The sequence below is a fragment of the Corvus hawaiiensis genome, chromosome 20 (assembly GCF_020740725.1).
Source record: "Corvus hawaiiensis isolate bCorHaw1 chromosome 20, bCorHaw1.pri.cur, whole genome shotgun sequence".
Taxonomy (NCBI): Eukaryota; Metazoa; Chordata; class Aves; order Passeriformes; family Corvidae; genus Corvus; species Corvus hawaiiensis.
The window spans coordinates 7,832,279-7,851,115 of NC_063232.1; the positions used below are offsets into that span (position 1 = coordinate 7,832,279).

At 46.1% G+C, this 18,837-nt stretch overlaps 1 protein-coding gene across 14 annotated transcripts in view; it reads left to right on the plus strand.

Moving 5' to 3' along the window:
- CLIP2 (CAP-Gly domain containing linker protein 2) overlaps window positions 1-18,837 on the plus strand; it is a 99,174-nt gene that overhangs the window by 53,987 nt on the left and 26,350 nt on the right. For all 14 annotated transcript variants that reach the window (XM_048324232.1, XM_048324241.1, XM_048324231.1 and 11 more), the window contains 3 exons: window positions 2,792-3,330; window positions 13,431-13,555; window positions 17,986-18,199. In XM_048324232.1, the coding sequence (XP_048180189.1) occupies window positions 2,792-3,330; window positions 13,431-13,555; window positions 17,986-18,199 (878 nt within the window). The remainder of the gene's footprint in view (window positions 1-2,791; window positions 3,331-13,430; window positions 13,556-17,985; window positions 18,200-18,837) is intronic.

The window sequence follows — 18,837 nt, forward strand, 5'->3', positions numbered from 1 at the left end:
TGCTGAAACTCAGGCTCCAGTAAGACTAGAAAAACAGTTTGGATCTCTTCTCAGTATAGTTGCAGAGCCCCCCAGATTTTATGTGCTTATAGTTCCCTGCACAGTAGGTTGAGTTTGGCTGTCCTGGACATGGTGCATACGTGTGCACAAACATGTCAGTGGCACAAGCTTTATGTGTTAGGGTGCTCTGCCAAGCACGAAACCAAGGTGTCAGTTGTGTTTCTAATTTAATTTATTCTCCTACCTTTCACAGACAGTGTTGGTGATAAACCCCTGTAGCCAGCTTTGGTTATTTAAGTTAGAGTCTTCTTAAGATATAACTTCCCAATCTGGCTGCTTTACTGTCTCGTGCTATTAAGCATTGAAATGACAATAGTGGCCTTATTTTCTGCCTGTGGTTGTTTTTATAGTTCAGATGGATGGAGCCCTGTTTCCTTCACACTTCTTTTCATTTAAAGTCTTTTGTAAAGATCGAAAGCTCTAAGCATCCTTACAGTCTTTGGGTTTAATTTTTTTAAGGTGAAACTGGTTCTTGGATGTAATGCTGTCCCTCTGATGGAGTTCATTTCGGTGTACCGTCTTACAAAATTGAGAGTGACACAAGCTTGAATGCCAGAAATCTGCCCAAAAGGCCCCAAAACTTAATGAAGAACATGTGGGGTTGAGGAAACTTCCAGTGCAGAGTCCAGAAGCCAGGAGAAGGTTCTCCCTGGGAGCTGGCTGAGCTCTGCTGGGAGCTCCATGGTTTCTGTTGCCACCAACATTTTCAGTTGGGGACAGTATTCACACAGTTGGGGACAGTATTTAGTGTCCTTCCTGTGCCCATCATGGGATTTTCTCGAACATTCCCCATGTGTTATGCTGTGCATGTCCCCTTTGGCTGATCTTCTCAAGAGTTGTTCCAGCTCCAGCCCACTGAGCCCAGTGAGCTGGTTGGAGATACTTCTGTTCATGAGAGGAGTTTGTACAATCACACCTTAACTTCTGCTCTCTTCTTGTTCAGATAAGGTTCAAACCAGGCAGAGGTACTGCTTCCAGGGGCCCCAAACTGGTGGCCATAGATATTTGTTAAGTGTTGCCTCTGGAGTCTAATGAGAACCAAAGTGTCAACATTGATCCCTTGTAACACATATGATTTAGCAGAAACTAAGTTCTTCGTGCTATTGCCCTGGTGCTTTTTTCCTTCCTCTTTGCCTCTAGCAAAGCTTTGAAAGCTTTTGCTTTGAGAGCTTTTATGTTTTTCAGGCTTTCTATGAGCTGAGCCTGATCTGTCAGGCCCATTACTTGTGAAAGAGCTGTAGCAGCCTTGCAGACTGAGCCACAGTGATGGCTGAGGCTGAACAAGTTTCACAGTTCATTACACATAAGCACTCAAGTTTGTCTTGTCTCTGCAACTGCTCAGGGTGTGGTCTGTCAGCCTTCTCTGGTAGCAAATAAAAATTTCTTCTTGGGTGTGCTTTAGACTTTTCTGGTTGGTGGCACCCAGAAACTTCAGCTGAAAGTTTGGCTGAAGAATCCAGGGAGCTTTTATTGAGCACAGGATATGTGGGATCATGTCTCCTGCACACATCCCCTACACCAGCTGTGTGGGAGAGCCACACTTGGGACCTCAGGGCTACTGAGAGCTGAGGATGGCTGAAGGTCCATGGTATGTGACTTGCTGGATCTTATTTTGCCAGCTTATGTCCTCAGTTTCTGTTGTGGTTTCTTTTGGGGCTTTACTCAACCTCCCCCTTTAACCTTCAGGAGTTTTAATGAAGTTCACATGTCCTTGTCATTTGTTGCCCTGGGGCCCAGGCTGAAAGCCCAAAGTTTGTGATAGGAGGGTTTGACAATGGGGTCAGCAAGAGTTGCATCACTGCTGTCTTGTTTGCTTGGGTTGACTGTTCCCATTCAGGCACCTGTCATGTATTTAAGGGTCCCTTTTTGTATTATGGAGAGTTTGGCCAATCAAGACTCTGCTGGAGAGTGTGAGCAGAACAGTGAATTCCAGCATCACCTGCAGTTTTCCTTCCCCAGGTAGCAGAGCACTGCTGGAAGGCTGATGCTGGAATACGGGCACTCTTTATTCCCAGTTATATTGAGTTCCATGCACGTCATGCGGCCCTGGAAGGCTGTGCATTAAGGTCTGTAGGTGCTTCCTGTTTAGAGAGATGCTGTTTATATTGAACACACTCCATGTGTCTGCTGCTGTGTTTGCTCCAGCAAAGAGCGCAGCAGCAGCTGGGAAAAATGGGGAATTTGTGGAGGCAGCTGTGTGGTCCCACAGGAGCTGTTAGTGCCCTTAGTGGGGTTCTCATACTGCCAAGTACTAAAACATCAGTGCCTCACACTTCCTAAAAATACATATATACATTTTTTGATTTATTTTTTGGGCAAAAGCATGACTTTGGCTTCTTTCTGCAAAGCAGCAGTTCACTGGGCTCTTTTTGGTCCTTAAGCACTTACCATCACTCCTGTGCTTTTGAGCTTATCCACACTAGTGCAGCCCCTCTGGGTCTGTGAGGGGGCTGGGGTATTGTAAAAAGGGATGAAGATGTGGGCTCATTTCTTTATGTTCTGTGTGAGACCTGCAGAAGCTGAGCAGCAGATGGAGATTCTGTGCAGGTTGCATTCCCGCTGAGGAAGGTGTGTAAGCAATGGGGTTCACTCAGGTTTAATCTTCACAGGGTGTAAACCTGCGATCTAAGTTGTCCCAGAAGTTTCCTTTCTGTAAATGCCTTTTCCTGGTGCTTTGACTTCCTTCTAGGATGTCTCCTTATACCAAAACCTCTTTTTCCTTGATTCACAGGCTCACCTTTACACAAGCAGGGTACCACATCCACCACCAGCGCCGAGAAGTCGGGTTCAAAGGTTGCCGAGGTGGGCGATGATTTCCTGGGAGACTTTGTGGTGGGCGAACGTGTCTGGGTGAATGGAGTGAAGCCAGGTGTGATCCAGTACCTTGGGGAGACGCAATTTGCTCCAGGCCAGTGGGCAGGGGTTGTTCTGGATGACCCAGTGGGTAAGAATGACGGCTCTGTCGGAGGAGTGCGATACTTTGAGTGCCAGCCGCTGCAGGGGATTTTTACGCGACCATCCAAGCTGACGCGGCAGCCGGTGGCCGAGGGCTCAGGGAGTGACGCCCCCTCCGTGGACTCCCTGACGGCTCAGAACTTGTCATTGCACTCGGGGACGGCCACGCCACCTCTGTCCACTCGCGTGATCCCGCTGCGGGAGAGCGTCCTGAACAGTGCCATGAAGACGGGCAACGAGTCTGGATCAAACCTCTCAGACAGTGGGTCTGTGAAAAAAGGGGAGAAGGACTTACGGCTTGGAGATCGTGTGTTGGTGAGTTGATTGTGGGGTCCCCCTGGAAGGGCAAAGGACAAGGATTTGTCCCCCCACCGAGTGTTCCTGGTCAGTTTCAGGACGAGAGGAAAGGAGGACAGGGTTGGTGGTGAGGTGTGGGATGGAGCATGGTCTTGGGAGATGCCGGGGCCAAGTAGGCGTGAAACGTCTACACTGTTATTTGGGTTGTTGTGTCTTCTGGACATGTCTCTCTTTCACACTGGTGCAGGAGTACATATTCCAAAGTACTTCTTGTATTGGACAAGTCCTGAACTGGAGAAAGATGTCAGAGAGAGAACAACTGAAACCCGAGGGAAATAGAAGCAAAACCATTTATGTTCTAATTTAGTGATACTCCATAATGGAGTGTATTACTTTGGCTTTCAAGGAATTTGCAGCAGTGTCTTGTTGCATGTGGCTGTACATAGTTGGAAAGGACTTGCAAGAATCTCTCCTGTTGGTTGCTCTTTCTGGTGGTTCAGTTTTCTTATGTCAGATGTGACACAAACTCCTTTCCTGTACAGAAAGGAGCTTCCAGTAATTTTTAAAATATGGCAGGACTTTGGGAGAGATCACTGTTGTGATGGATGAGTCTTCCACATCTGATTTCTGTTGTTATTTTCATTATTTGGAATAGACTACCTGATGACTTTAAGCCAAAATGCCACACTTGCACTAGGAATGGGTTACTGGAAGTTTGCCACCTAGTTTGTCATTATTTGTGTCCTAGCAAAGGAGATGAAGAAGGAAAAGACTGATATCAAAGACAGGGAGACTGAGTTCTGTCCTGCAGCTCTGTAAGAGAGTCTGGTTTTGTTAGTGTGTGTGATACATAGTGTGGTATCAAATATTGGAAGAGCCAAGCATTTGAGCACAGATCTGTTGTGACTGAATCCCGAGTAGTATCTCTGGATCTAAAAGGTAAAGGTGACTCTGACTGACAGCCATGACAGGTTGCAGAGGGATCAGTCTTTGCACATCCTGGGTAATGTGAATCCCATTTAAAGTTATCCATGTAGTGTTTCCTTTTTGGGGCACCTGGTTCCAGTACCAGCAGTGGTTGTGGGGGAGGGCAGACAGACTGGACATCTGTTTAATGACAGGTGTCTGGTAGAACTGGCTCCACAGTCAACGTGAATCAGGAGTGTGTGCAGGGACTGCCAGAGCCAATCCCAAATGTCCTTTTGGGACAAATGTTGGGTTGTCCAATAGTTTTTATTTTATTTATATAGAATGTCAACAATGTAAAGTTGGTTATTTTCAGAGGAGGGAAAGTGAAGATTGGTTCTGCTTATGTTCACTGGATGATACTTTGTAAACCTAGTGTGAATATGTAGGTTTGTAGAGGTGAGAGAGTTCTGTTTTCTCAAATTTTCCCCAAAACATGCACAGGAGCTGACACTTGCTCAAGGGTCTGTCTGCTTCCTGATTTCAGCAGAGTCGGCCTCTCATCCCTCCCCATCTCTACTGGCAGCAAAGCTGCTGCTGTCCCTGCAGTCCCAGGACAGGGTGGGCAGGGAAAGGTGGCAGCACGGTTCTGTTTGCATGAGCATTGATGCTTCATGTTGGTGTGTTACAGCAGCCACACATGGGGAAAAATTAACCTGCGGATCTGTCCTCTTTTTGATCAGTTTGTTTGCTCCCATTTTCTCCTGTGCCTGTTACAGGGAGTGGGGGGAGTGTTCAGGTTAGAACTTAGGATTTTAGAAGCAGCAGTCATAGAATGCAAACTGCAAAATATAAAATCTATGTTCTTTCTGAACCGGGCGAACAATGGAATGATGTTCTCCAGACTTGTTTTACCCCTTTCTTCTCCTGACCATAACCCCTCTGAGACAGGACCTGTTCCCTGAACACTCTTCTCATGTCAGTGGGGCCCACACAGAGTGAATTTTGGCATAGCCACAGAATACAACCAGGGAGCATCTCTCCCCTGAACTTCTGTTGAGTTGTGTTTTAGGGATGGTTTGTGGTTTTTATTTGTTTTTAATGAGGGTGCATCCTTAAAAGCCTGCCCTCCCTTGCTTGCTAATTTCTCCACCTCAGATGTTATTAGATAAAGTTTGTGCTATGACTTGTTAGTGTAATAAATAGCTCCAAAAGAGCGAGCCTAGAATATGCTTAGTCTCTCCCTGGTTCTAGCAGGAATGCTCAGCTTACAGAAACATCAGGAATTGTTTGCACGCAGTCACAGAGATCCAGGAAAAGAACAGATAATAAGAAGAAATAATCTGCTGTTATGGTTCATTCACATGTGCTTGGCTTGGCAGCTGACTTTTATTTTACTTATGGGAGATGTCAGTTAATCATGTTGGGTGTTGGAATACATAAACAATAATTCTGAATTAACCTGAGTTGCCTCAAGTTCCCAGAGCAAATCTTTGTTAATCCTCTATGGATTGGTACAGTTTTAGTTGTCTTTATTACTCTTAGTGTTTCCTTTTCTGAAAGAGTGTCTTTTCATTTGAGAGTGGCTTTTGGGTGCATGGGATCCACCAAAGGCTTTTCAGATGAGGGAGGATATGTGTTTTCAGTGGCTGCTTGTGATGGAGCACAAGGTTGCAGGGGACCTGTCCAGGTCGGCCAGATGGACACCTGGTTCTCTGCAGCCTGGCCATTTCCTGATAGTGCCATTCTTTAACTTCGTTAAAATCTGTTATAGCTTGAAGACATTTTTGCTTTTCAGTTACTTTGTTCCAAGACCCTTTCTGACTCTCCAGCAGTTGCAGAAAGTGACTTTCAGCTTTCCATTAGGAGCTTTCCATTAGAAGAGTAAGATAATATTTGCCTTTGGCACTCAGACTTTTTCCCAGGATGTAAAAATTACATTAAAGAGATGAAAAATCCACCCTAATATTGTAGAACTCATCTCTTGAAGTCTAGCAAATAAATGTGGGACAATTATTAACCTTTGCTTTAGTGACAGTGGAGCTTCCTGAAGTGGGATAATTGCTGGAGTTCTGCTGATAATTGCTTTCTGACTTCCTGCAGGGAAAGAAGGGATGGAAAGAAACAGAGCAGTGGAGCATTTTCTGCCTGGGAGGAATTTCTGCTTGTTTTTTTGCCTAAGAAAATGTATTTTGCATTCTTTGTGGAGAGGCTTTCTTAGCAGCTGAATTCATTCCCCCTTCGATGCCATTGCTTTCTGAAGAAGTGGGGGAATGAGGTGGTTTTATTATATGTCAGCCTAAATAAAAAATAACTTAAACTAAAAAAATTCCTCTTAGAATAGGTGTTCTGCCCTTCAGCCATGCTTGTGTCTCCTAACTGGGATTGTGCACTTCAGCATTGAAGTGGAGTAATAAATAAGACTGGTTAAGGGCCAGGTTATATCCCAGTGGCTGGTTCAGTTGCTGAGGGGTATTGCCCCAGATACCTTTTGGATGGATTCCAGGTTTGTGGTTCTGCTGGAACTTGCAAGTCTTCAAAGCCAGTGCAAATGCTGAAACAGCAGCACTTGCAGGGAGAGTCGATGAAGCAGCACCTCAGCTGATGTGGGGCAGGACTGTGTGGAGCCTGCCTGGGCTGCTGAAAATGGATCCTGGGCTTCCCCCTCAGTGTGTGGTTTTAATCATCTTGTGTGTCTGCTGCAAACTGCTTTTGCCTGCAGTGTGTTGCAGCCCCTGGCTCCTGGCAAATGATGGAATGCGCTCATGAATAAACGAATCAAGTTCTTTCCTCAGCATCCCCCCAGCATGTCTCTGCCACAGCCCTGCTTGGCCAGCCTGGAGCTGCAGAAAGCATTGAACCACCTGAGTGAGAAATAATTTCCTGAGAAGCTCCCTGGGCAGGAGGATTGGAACCTAAGCCCTTCTCCTTGGACAGAGACAACTCACTGCTCTGCTGCCACCAAGTTCCTGAGCTATTTCAGTGCCTGAGACTGAAGCCTCACTGCTGGAAAGGCATGCAAGGTGTTACAAAGGAAGGATTCCTGCTCTTTATTTTCCTGATTAACTACTGGAGCTCTCCCAGTTTGTGGGGTCCTAGAGGTGCAGCAATGTTCCTATGTGGCCTTTTTCAGACAAACGATCACCAGGCATATTCCCTTATTGCTAACCAGGCAGAAGAGAAGGAAGGATTCCATTCTGTAGTTCTATCAAGGCAGGATTCTTAGTATTCCACTGCCTGCTTAGAGCTCCATCCATAAGACCAGCAATTGCCATGTCATGACTAGAGAGTGTTGCAGAATGGCAAAGTGTGGGAATGATGGATCTCTGTCCCTATGGAAGTTTGTGACAGGCAGTGGGAAGTGCAGTGTTCCAGCTGTTTGCAGGATTCAAGAGACAAGAGAACACCTAGGACTCCTAGTTGGAGCTCTTTCCCTACTATAAATTGTTGCTGGAAAGGGGCTTTTTACAGGAGTGTGTAGTGTCAGGATAAGGGTGAACTGCTTCAAACTGGCAGAGTAGGGTTAGATTCTATATTAGGAAAATATTCTTTGCCTGTGAGGGTGGTGAGGGGCTGGCACAGGTTGTCCAGAGAAGTTGTGGCTGCCCCATCCCTGGAAGGGTTCAGGGCAAGGTTGGATGGGGCTTGGAGCAACCTGGGATAGTGGAAGGTGTCCCTGCCTGTGGCAGGGGATGGAACAAGATGAACTTTAAGATCCCTTCTAACCTAAACCATCCTGTTTCTATGATTACCTGGGACTGCAGTGAAACAAAGAGGGAAATAAATAGCCTAAAGCAGCCTAACATTAGTACATTAACCCTTAGAGGCTCTTCGTGCACACCCTCCTAACCATTCATTTGGACTGAGACACTGCCTGGCCCTTGTCTGCTGGGTGCAATATCTGTCATTAAATAGGAGTTGTAAGTGGCCTGTGGTGGAGCAAACTGTGTTACTAACGTGGGCGGACTTGGTATCGGAGACAGCCCCAAGAGAGGATGCTGTAATTCCAGGCTTTCCTCTTACACCACCTCCCTAGGATATTATTTTCTCACTGGTGCCTGACAGATAAGTGCACAGAAATGTCTTGCATCAGCAGCGCTGTCAGACTCATCACTGTGCAATGCTGACTTGTGCTGTGGGGATGGGTAGGCACAAAGATAAAGTGGTTGGATGAAAAGAAACTATAAAAAATTCCTGTAGCTTCACATATGGAGGGCTGGCCTGTAATTCCTGGCTGTCTGTTTCTCCCCTCACCCTAAAAGCCAGTTCTGGCATTCTCAGATGACATGGTATTTTTCCGATCAGATAAAGCTGCTGATGGCCAGATGCCACAAGTTGTATTTACAGATAAACCAGACCACAAGCCAGATCTCCACCTTTCACTAGCTGCTGAACACTAGCCCTGGCTAGTGGGACACTAGCCCTAGCTGGGACACAGCTCCGGTATGTGATGGCCACATCTCCCATAGGTACACACATTTACCCCCTGGCATTTACAGGTCATTATTTCAGGTGATCTGTAGTAGCTGGACCCACAGCCTGTGCCTTTGCCAAAAGCACCCTCTGTAAATCAAGTATGATTGTACAGTGGTTTTCAATGCTTGGAAGAGCTAAACTGTGTGTGATGGAAAAACACAGCTCCTGCCTCTCTCAGCTTGGGTGGAAATAGGATCCTTTACTGTGTGGATGAGTATGGGGAGGGGGAAATAAACCCAGCCAGTTATCCCCAAGGGAAAGGATGGTTGCTCCAGCTTACAGGCTGGATAGAGCCTGCAGGTACAGCTCAAACCAGAACAAGCCACACTTGTCCAGTTAAGGTGATTTCCAAGTTCTTGTTGGCATCATCCAGTAACAGAGTGGAATAAGCTGATGTGCTGCACACAAAAAGTAGTTGAAGGTCCTCAGAGTGTAAAGCAAGTGTCCTGTGTGTGCTCTTTTTCCCCCACCCCCTTCCTCCTTCTTCTCACAGGCGAGCAGCAGGAGAGTGCCATGGCTCTGCTGGGACCCAGCATAGGACATGGGAGCTCTGCAGAGGAGGCTTGTCTGTGTGCTGGGCACTTTATGTTCCCACCTCCACCCTCTGGTCAGCAGCCCTGTTTCGTGGAAACACTTTGAAAATCAATTAAATGGGTAAATTAGAATGTCAAACAGAAAGTACAGTGTTACCTCTGGGTTTCTGCATGGGAGTATGCTCAAGCAGGTGCCTCAGCCATTGCTGACCCCTGAACGTGCGTGACATGATCAGGGACAGTCCCTGTTGGCCTGAAAGGCACAGAGAATTCTATTTTTCTCTTCTTCCTGAGCAGTATTGGAGTGTATCACAAGCAGAGCAATGCCCACAGGCCCTAGAGTGAGGGCAGCTCCCAAGAGGTTCTTGCTTAGAGCAAGAAACTTCTGTGGGATGAGCAGGGCCATGAGGAGCAAAGAGCAAACACAGGCTGGAGGGGGTGTTAATTTGGTAAATAGTTTAAATGATATATTAGCTCTGATGAAGACAGTGTCTGGAACGATTAGCATGATTGTCTTTTCAGCCCTGGGATACTGGTCTGGATCCCATTTTGTCATTTTGATGGGAAAAGCATAGTGACGTGATGTCAGTGATACTACAATTAGCAGAGAAGGTGTGTAGATGTCCTTCCATGACTGCATGTTGCTGCTCTGTTTCACCAGTAGATACAGACCTGCTAAATATCCTTGGCTTCATTTTGTTGTGAAGGTGAAGCCCAAGACTGTCCCTTGAAACTACTGGAGATCTTTCACTGGGGAAAGGACCAGTTAGGAAGATAGCCTTTGATTAAAGGCATGAAAAAGGGGGAAGAGACCTTCAGTCTGGAGCTGCATGTTCCAGGAGCTGCATGTTCCAGGAGCTGCAAGGTGTGTGGCTCGGAGGCTGCTCAGCTCCAGCTGAAGAGGAAGGGCTACCATGAGCTTGTTTAAACTTAACCATAAGTGTTTTTATCCGAAGTGGAGAAACTTGGAGTGTTGAGACTGGTCAAAATAATCTCCAAAACAAAAAAAATCTAGTATCACTGTGTCAATATTGTTTCCATTTTTTGGAATTTCCAGAAAGAGCTCTTTTTAGCTGCTTGATGCTTGGTGGTTGTTGTTGTTGTTTCTCTCAAAACAACTGTAAAAGCAATAACACTTTATATTTGGTAAAATCCCATTCTCTTGGGCATGAATAATCTCAGCAATAGTTTTGGTAAGGTAACTATTAAAGGCTTCTCAGAAAAGCTCAGGGAGTTTGGTTCATTTTTGAGTGAAATGGCTCTAAAAGCCGTGACATGTCTGAACTGAGGTTGATGGCAGCCTTGCTAATTCTGTGCTGTCTCAGGCTTTAGCAGAGAGGGGTTGCCCTCTCCACTTTGTCCTTGCTTCACTCCGGACACTGGGCATGATGAAGATGTGGCTGTGACTGACCAATGGGCCAGGCTGAGAGATGCAGACAAATTCCCCATAAATTCATGACTTGCAGTGGCACTGATGCCAATGTCAGTCTGGGATGTTCTGGGTTGAGATCCTCCTATGGTCTGCATGCCATAGGAGCCATCCATGCTTAGCTGCTGTTCATACCTGGATTATAGATAGTGGTATCCAAGCCAGGCATGGGCAGAAGGGATGGCTGTGAGCCCCCATGAGTTATACCATGCCATTACTAACTTCCTTGGCTGCCTTGTATCCTCTCCCAAGGTGATACCTCTGACTTATTGAAGGGTCTGATAGAATAAAACATTCTGTTCTGATGAGACCATTTCATACACAGACACAACCTGCTGATTGGCTTCTTCAAAGCATTTTTTATTTTAGCAGCATTAGCTGAATAAATCTGCATGTCTGAGTTGGGTGAATTTTATGGACTCTCCATCCATCAGAGTTTTTGCATGCCTGCCAAAAGATGGGAAGCTCAACAAGAGGCTCAAGCACTGGCATGTAAGTGTGATAGCCTGATCTTGGCTTCTAACTGCACTGCCAGTTGGGCTGTGGGGAGCCCAGGCTCTTGGAGAGCAGATGTGTCTGTCCTGGCTTGGGGGAGAACATGATGCTGTATGGCAGGGCGTGTTTTACAGAGAGGATGGCAGAATAATTAACGTTCAGAAGTGAAAATAGAATACACTGCTCTGGCAGGCGGGAATCGTGTGGCCATTCAGGGAAGTGTTGGATCTGATCTGTGCTTAGGGTCTTCTCTGACATGGGGCTTTTGGGTGGGAGCATGACCTGCATTCTTACTGCACAGTTTTAGTGTTGGCATAAATAAGGTGTGTATCAGGTCAGTAGGGGTAGTTTATTACTCTCTTGGTTGGAAACAGCTTTCTCAAATAAAAATACTGCTGGGGACATAACTGAGTGGTCCTTTGTGTGGATGGAGGAGTGGGACCCTGCAGTAGATGCCACTGCCATACTGATGGAGTGGGGTCATTGGTTTTTTTTAAGATTTACATGAATCTCTGTCAGGGTCATATGGATTGGTAAAGGAAATATCTGACTCAACATCTGGAATTAAAACTCCATGAAAATAAAATTGAGGGGGCACACCAGAATGGGAAGTTCCTATGAATGACATTAAGATTAATTACACTTATATGGAGTTCAACCTGCAGCTAAAGAAATGTATTAGAATGGCATTAAATCATTGCATTAAGAGGCTAAATTTGTATAAACTCAAATCAATCAAAGTAGGCATTGGCATTTAACTGTGAGTGATAGGTAAAGAATTCAGTGCAACTGTTCAAATCTGTAACTTGCTAAGTACCTAATACTGAAATCGAATTGTCTTTTTACTCCTGGGCACAATGTAGGACCAGAAACCTTTCTTATGATTCTTTTCCTGCTGGCAAATATTTTACTCTGTTCTGTAACAAAGAGAACAACATCCCCAAAGATTTTCTTCCATGAGCAGCAGCGCTTTGAATCCCTAGTGAGAGAAATTCCAGAGGACTAACCCAAGCTGTATGCTGCAGCCTCCCAGGACTTGAGGTAGGACCCAGGCTTTAGAGCTGTGCCATTTAGTCCATAAAGGTGCAGTTATTTTTAGTCTGGGAAAACTCTTTTTTCCTTTGCATAAGCAATTTTTTAGGGATTTAGAATTGGTAAATCTAACATGCCTACCCTGGAATACACAAACCCAGAGAGTTCAGCTCTCACTGTTTTCTGTAGGAAAGTAATACTCTGTTGATACCTTTTAATGTTGAATTTAATATTAAGAAAATTAATAACTGCAAGTAATTCAGGATGAAGCTGCAAATTTAATTTTAAACTTATTTTTAAGCTCTCTTCCTTGAATTTAGGTGTTAGCAGAGATAGGCTATAAAAGACTTAGATCATATACTGATTTACTTGTAGTATGAACCTTTAGAACCACCCTCCTTCTTTTCTGTCTCCCTTTTCTCAGCTTAAGTGTCTAAGTGGGAGTGTTTAGTGCAGAGGCAGCTGCTGCTCAGTGCCACATGCTCTCGGAGCAATGATCAAAATACAGCTCCAAAGGTTCCTGACTTTTGCCCTCCTTCAGCATCCTCAGTAAGCTGGAAACTTTAAGAACTTTAAGTGTAAATTCAGGAGAAAAAGCTATGATTTATTCTTATTTCTCCATGGTGGGGGAGAAACCTGTGCTGGAGGATGCCTGGCAGTGAGCTGAGCCCCACTCGCATGCAGTTTGCCAGCACTGGGAATTGCTGTAGGAAGTGTAGATAAAAGTGGAGGCTTTTTCTGTACAAAACACCTCTATTTTGAACAGTTTTTACATCTTTAGCAAACCCTGCCTGGGAGCAAGCTGAGGAGCAATGAATGCTTTCCTGGCTCAGCTGTCCCCTTGCTGTCCTGTCCCAGTATTGCCCAGAACTGCTGGCTGAATGAAAACCTGTCAGTGCAGGTCATGGTTCTTCAGGCAAGGCAGGTACAAGCTGTGCCTGCAGGGCTTAAACTCCTTTGTGGCCTCACAAGTAACTTGGTGCAATTAGTTGACACCTTGATATATGTTTTCATTATATTTACTCTGACATCTTCCAGGCAGGCAGTCCCAAAAGTGCGAGTTCATCAATTCACTTTTAATTATTGGAAAGACAACTTCAGTGCTGGGAGAACTTGGTGTGAGAACTATCTGCTGACAGAAAATACAGATGTCTTGTCCCCCTCTCTAAATACTTGTCCCAGATTTAGTCCCCTTGTGTCAGTGCTAGTGCTGCCATCTCTAATCCTCAACATCTTATCTCTGACAGGTTGGTGGGACAAAGACGGGAGTCGTGCGCTACGTGGGAGAGACAGATTTTGCCAAAGGAGAGTGGTGTGGTGTGGAGCTGGATGAACCCCTGGGAAAGAATGATGGGGCGGTTGCTGGTACAAGGTACTGTGTGCTCTGAACCCCAGCCTGGGTCCTACACACCTCCTGGGGTGGCTGGGGGGCAAATGCCATCAGACCTGGGAGGAGCGTTAGGGCTGTGTTTGGTTGGACATTGTGGGTTGGGAGGAAGAGTCTAATTTTGAGTCTTTTAGGCTTTCGGATAACCTTGCAGGGAGATCAATACAAACCTCATCACTGGGGCATTTTAAAGCAGGATCAGATAACTTCTGTGAAGGAGGAACCTGAATGGCTTCAGGAAACAGGAGAAAGTAGGGAGAGAAGATAACTTACAGTGGGATTTAATTTTTGCCAGAAATTAATTCTGTTGACTGTATTAGCTCCGCTTTCTACCACACATTCCTGTCATAAACATTCTTCTTGTGCTATAAGTCACCTTGTCAGAACTACAGAAGATAAAGATTTTACCTTCTTTTCTCCTCAGCTTAATGTTTTATTCTGTTCTTTCTGGGAACAAATTTCCAGAGATCTGAAAGAACAGTTGGTGGTTGTTTTCTGTCCTTGTACTAATTCTGTAGTGCGACAGGTGTCTGCTGATTGATCTTACCACTTCTGACTCCATAGGCACCTTCACTCTTTTCCAAAAAAGACCTTGTTACAGGTGCCTATAAAACTAGGCAGGGACATCTCCCAGGCTTGCCGGGAAGCTCTTTCTGTTCATGTGGAATTTAGTTAAGGGAATGACCCAGGCCTTGGATCTTGAGCGTGGGGGTGTTCAAATCTGAATTATACAGCAGCTCTTTGACCCTGTTTCAAATACAGGTGCAACTGATTCCTTGTCCTACACAAGTTCCTTAAGTGGGAAATACTGTTGGTTTCCTGGAGCTTCTGAAGGCAGTCTGGCTTTAGGGGTGAGATTTGTCTTTCACAGAATTAACTAGGTTGGAAAAGACCTTTGAGATCATCAACTCCAACCTATAACTTTGACACTGAGGAGCTGAGAGTTCCTGCCTTGTTAGATCTCAGGTTCTGTAATAAAGGTTTTTTATGTTGGGTCAGCCTTGTTTTGTCCAGCAGCCATGTGCTTTCATTTAAATTACAAGAAAAGCTGCCTTGTTCAGTATCAGGGCAAGAAAGCAGTAAATGATTGGCAGCAGATGGCTGAGTTTCAGCCTGTTCTCAAAATAAAAGAATCAGGATGGTAGAGAATAAATAATGGAGTGATTGCAAGTCCCTGCTTTCTTTATCAGACAATTCAAACTATCTGGAAGATTAATCTTCAGGGTGCTCAGAAATGATTTATTGTCTCTGTGCATGTGGAAGGTGTGAAAGGCAGATGTGAGTGTAGTGTTCTGTCTGCCTCTCATCCTTGTACCTCTGTTGCTGTGTTTGAAAATCCAACTTTTGGAAGTCATCTGTCTTCTGAAACTGCTGCATCTTGGCTGAGGCTGCTCTGGTGCGTGCCCTGTCTGCAAAGGCTTCTCCTTTGTTTCACACTGTTTAGAGCAAGGCTGCAGCATTGTCCATGTCTGTCCTTTTGTGCCTTCATCCAGCCTTTTGATTTTCTTGTAGCACGTGCCCATTTCAACAGCAGTGGTTTGGAGAAGCTAACATCATACAACCAACTTCCTTGGTGCATGTAGGCAGCCCTCAGTCAGTCTTCCCTGTTTGCTGTGGCAGCATGGAATTCTTGAGGCTGCCCTGATCTCATCCTGCAAGATCTGGAGTCTGTGCTTTGGTGATGGGTTGCCATCTAGTGAGCATCCCTGGCCTGGTCAACAAGCCCAGCACTGCCTGCTGCAGCTACAAAAGGAGAGCAGAGCCAAAACTGGAGCTCAAGACACTGGAGGCTGGTAGAAGCAGCAGAGGCAGCAGGGAGCAAAAGACATTGTCACCACCTTTGCTGTCATAGGCAACTCCAGTTGAGTAGGTGGTGAATTGGCTGAAATTTGTGGTGGGTCACTGATTTTCCTGCAGGTTCAGGTGTGGATGTACATCAAGAGAAGGCTGAAGGGCTGGGCTTTCCCAGCAGCTGTGGCTCTTCAGTGGAGGCTGCCTGCAGGCTGTGGATCAGTAGCAGTGGCCCAGGGGACAGGGTATCATTGTGGGGAGCACCTCTGTACATCAGATGGTGCTGATTTGCACTGAGGTTTGCTGCATCTGCTTTCCTGTCTGCACAGGAGACTTCAGAGGTGCTGGTGTGGTTTGGTTTGGTGTCAATTCCCCAATGCCAAGCAAGTTCTGTGTACTCATCTATAGTAATTTAAATGTTACCTGCTTATTTTACTGTTCTCCCTTCTCTGTCTCTGGTCCAGTGGGAGTCCTTGCTCACTAAACTGCCCAGACCTTTTACTTCTGCATAGTTTGTGACATGTCAGCCTTGGACACTGAAGATTTTTCCATCTCTTTCAACATTTCCTGTGCCGTTTCCCACCTGCAGTTGCATTGCCATCACACCGCCACTTTTCTTTCCCATTTCCATTCTGTAATGTGAGTATGGAGCTCCTCCACACTCAGTGAGAGCAGCTCTTGGTTTTCAAGTAGATTTTTTTTACTGCCAAGTGTTTTGGAACGAATTTCTGCTTCTGAACTATAAAAGCTAATTGCAACCACTTTCAATCTGGACTGAAAGAAAATGGGCAGACATAGTGATGCAAGTTTGGGCTTGCTAAGAGCTGTCAGAGGCTTTTAAGGGAATTAACCTTTGGGATTGTTGTGCAGCCAGGAGTACCAGTCTGTGCTTACACCAGGCAGAGCTGTGGAAGGGGCTGTTGGCCTGCCTGTGCCTGCTGGAATTTGGGAAAACTATGCTGAGCAGGGCTTTGGCAGGTTTGTAAGAGGTCAGCCTGTGGTATGGCTGGTTTTTCAAACCCAAGGGCCTCTGTTGGCAGGAAGCCGAGGAGGCTGAGAGATTTGGGGTTGTGGAGGGGTTGTTTAAAGTTTGTTATAGAAAAAAAATGGGTTTGAGCAGATGTTTGAAAATGAGTTTTATTCTCATCTGGCTGGAGATCAGGCTGTTCCCTGGCCTCCCAAGCACACAGGGGTCTGCCTGTGACACAGCTGTATGGCTGCCAGCACTTAAAAATAAAAGGGAGTTGGGGAAACAGCTGCTCACATCTGGAGAGAGAGAGAGAACTTGGGCTAGTAGAACTGTATTTGTGTAATTTAGTCATTAGAACCTGGTTTTTAATATTAAAATAGGACAGATTGTTTTATAACCCAGTATTTAGTCCTATTCTTGCTGGGAAGCCTGTGAGAAAGCTCTTATAGGAGCTTTTTATGTTGGCTGCTCCCCTGAAACAAGGGGATACAGTGCTGGAGGTGATCTGGTTTTTCTTGCTGCAGGGCAGCTGGCCAGCAGCAAAGGAACCTTGGTTTATGCTGGTCAGCCAAGGCCCTGTGGAGGAGTTTCCAGGGTTTGACACTGAGTTTTGGCTCATTTTTATTCTGGAAGAGGGCTCTGGAGAGACACAGTCATTGGGCTCACTGCAGTTGTGGAAGAGAGCTTGCACTGTAATTATCTGATCCTCCCTTTTCCTCCATGCTTGCATCTTTCCAAGTTTGTTTGCATAGGAAACAGTTTCTCTGCCACCCCAAGGAGGTGGCACATGCTGGAGTTTGCTGTAATGGTATTTTTAGCTTCAAAGGTTTGAGCTGCCGTTTTCTCCTGTTTTAGTAGGAAAGATTTTTATCCTGTGGAACATTTCTACAGAGCTGTGTGATTCAGATCTTTTTATCTGACACAGCGTCACAGGGTGGGTCAGGTTGGAAGGGACCACAGCTGGTCATCTAGTCCAACCTTCCTGCTCAAGGAAGGGTCATCCCAGAGCACATGGCATAAGTATTGTGTCCAGAAGGTTCTGGAATATTCCCAGTGAAGGACACTCCACACCTTCTCTGGGCAGCGTTTTCAGGGCTTGGTCACTGTACAGGGAAGAAGTAATTCCTCATGTTCAGGTTGAACTTCCTGCCCATGGCCTCTTGTCTCATTGCTGAGCCCCACGGAGTAGAGCCTTGTCCATCTTCTGACATCTGCATGCAGACACACTTTACTGCATCACTATCTTCAAAGCAGGGTAAAGAGCACACACAAGTTTTGAGAAGGTTGGTTTGTTCTAAAGGTTGCTTGGTAAAGAAGGAGTGCTTGTGCTCTGGCTGTGTTCATGTTGTGGGATATGTGCTCTCCAGGCTACCAGATGTGTCTTTCCTGGCATCTTATCAAAGTGCACAGCAACTAGTGCTTGGCAATTACCTCAGGTCTCCCTGCTAAAGCACCACAAATGCAAACTTGGAGATTGCCAGTACTAAAAGTAGGAAGTGAGAATAATCCAATTACCTGTACACAGGAAACAATGTCACAGCAAATTACCCAGAGATGAGCTGTGGGCCGGGGTTTTGTACTGCTTGGCAGTGCCATTCTTCAAGGCTTGGGTGAGATGGATGCTCTGCCACTTCTCACATCTCCTGTATTCCAGGTATTTTCAGTGCCCACCCAAGTTTGGCCTCTTTGCTCCCATCCACAAGGTGATCCGGATCGGATTCCCATCAACCAGCCCTGCCAAGGCAAAGAAGAGCAAGCGGATGGCCATGGGAGTGTCAGCCCTGACCCACAGCCCCAGCAGCTCCTCCATCAGCTCTGTCAGCTCGGTGGCCTCATCAGTCGGGGGCAGGCCCAGCCGCAGTGGGCTGGTAAGTGGCTCCTGCATGGTCTCTGCAGCTTCAATCCACTGCTGTGACTCAACTCCACAAAGCGGGAGGGTGGGGTTTTCTTCCAGTGCAGCTGCTCCTTCACCATTGATGAGGTGAGGGGAATGGAGTGTGGGACAGTGTTGCCCACCTCACAAATAGCCTCCCTTCATGGACGCGGGGGCTGTACTGGACACCAAGCAACTGTGACCATTGAAGAGCCTGAAGTGTGATTTTCAGTGGGATGAATCTCAGTTCTGCTGGCAAGAGCAGGTTTATAAGGGATCCCTGCAGAAAAAGGACACTGTTTCCAGTCTCACATGGTCATGCTGCTGCACTGACCAGCTGTGCAAAGCTCCTCCTGTGACTGTCTTATTGTGGAGAGTGACAATGTCGTGGGTCATGTGCCTGGGGTTTTGGCAGTTGCTCAAGCAGGCAGAAAGCAGAGCAGGCAGTGATATTATTAAAAGCTCTGGCTGTGCTGTGGTGTTGCTGCAGAAGATGTGTAGCCCTCTTGGCTGGGGAAGAGGGTGTGCAGTGTCATTCCCGGGAGTGGATCGAACAACCCCGTACTGGTCTCCACTTGAAATCAGTCTGCCCAGCTGAGCTCATCTTTTGGGATTTCATCAGTGCAGGTCATC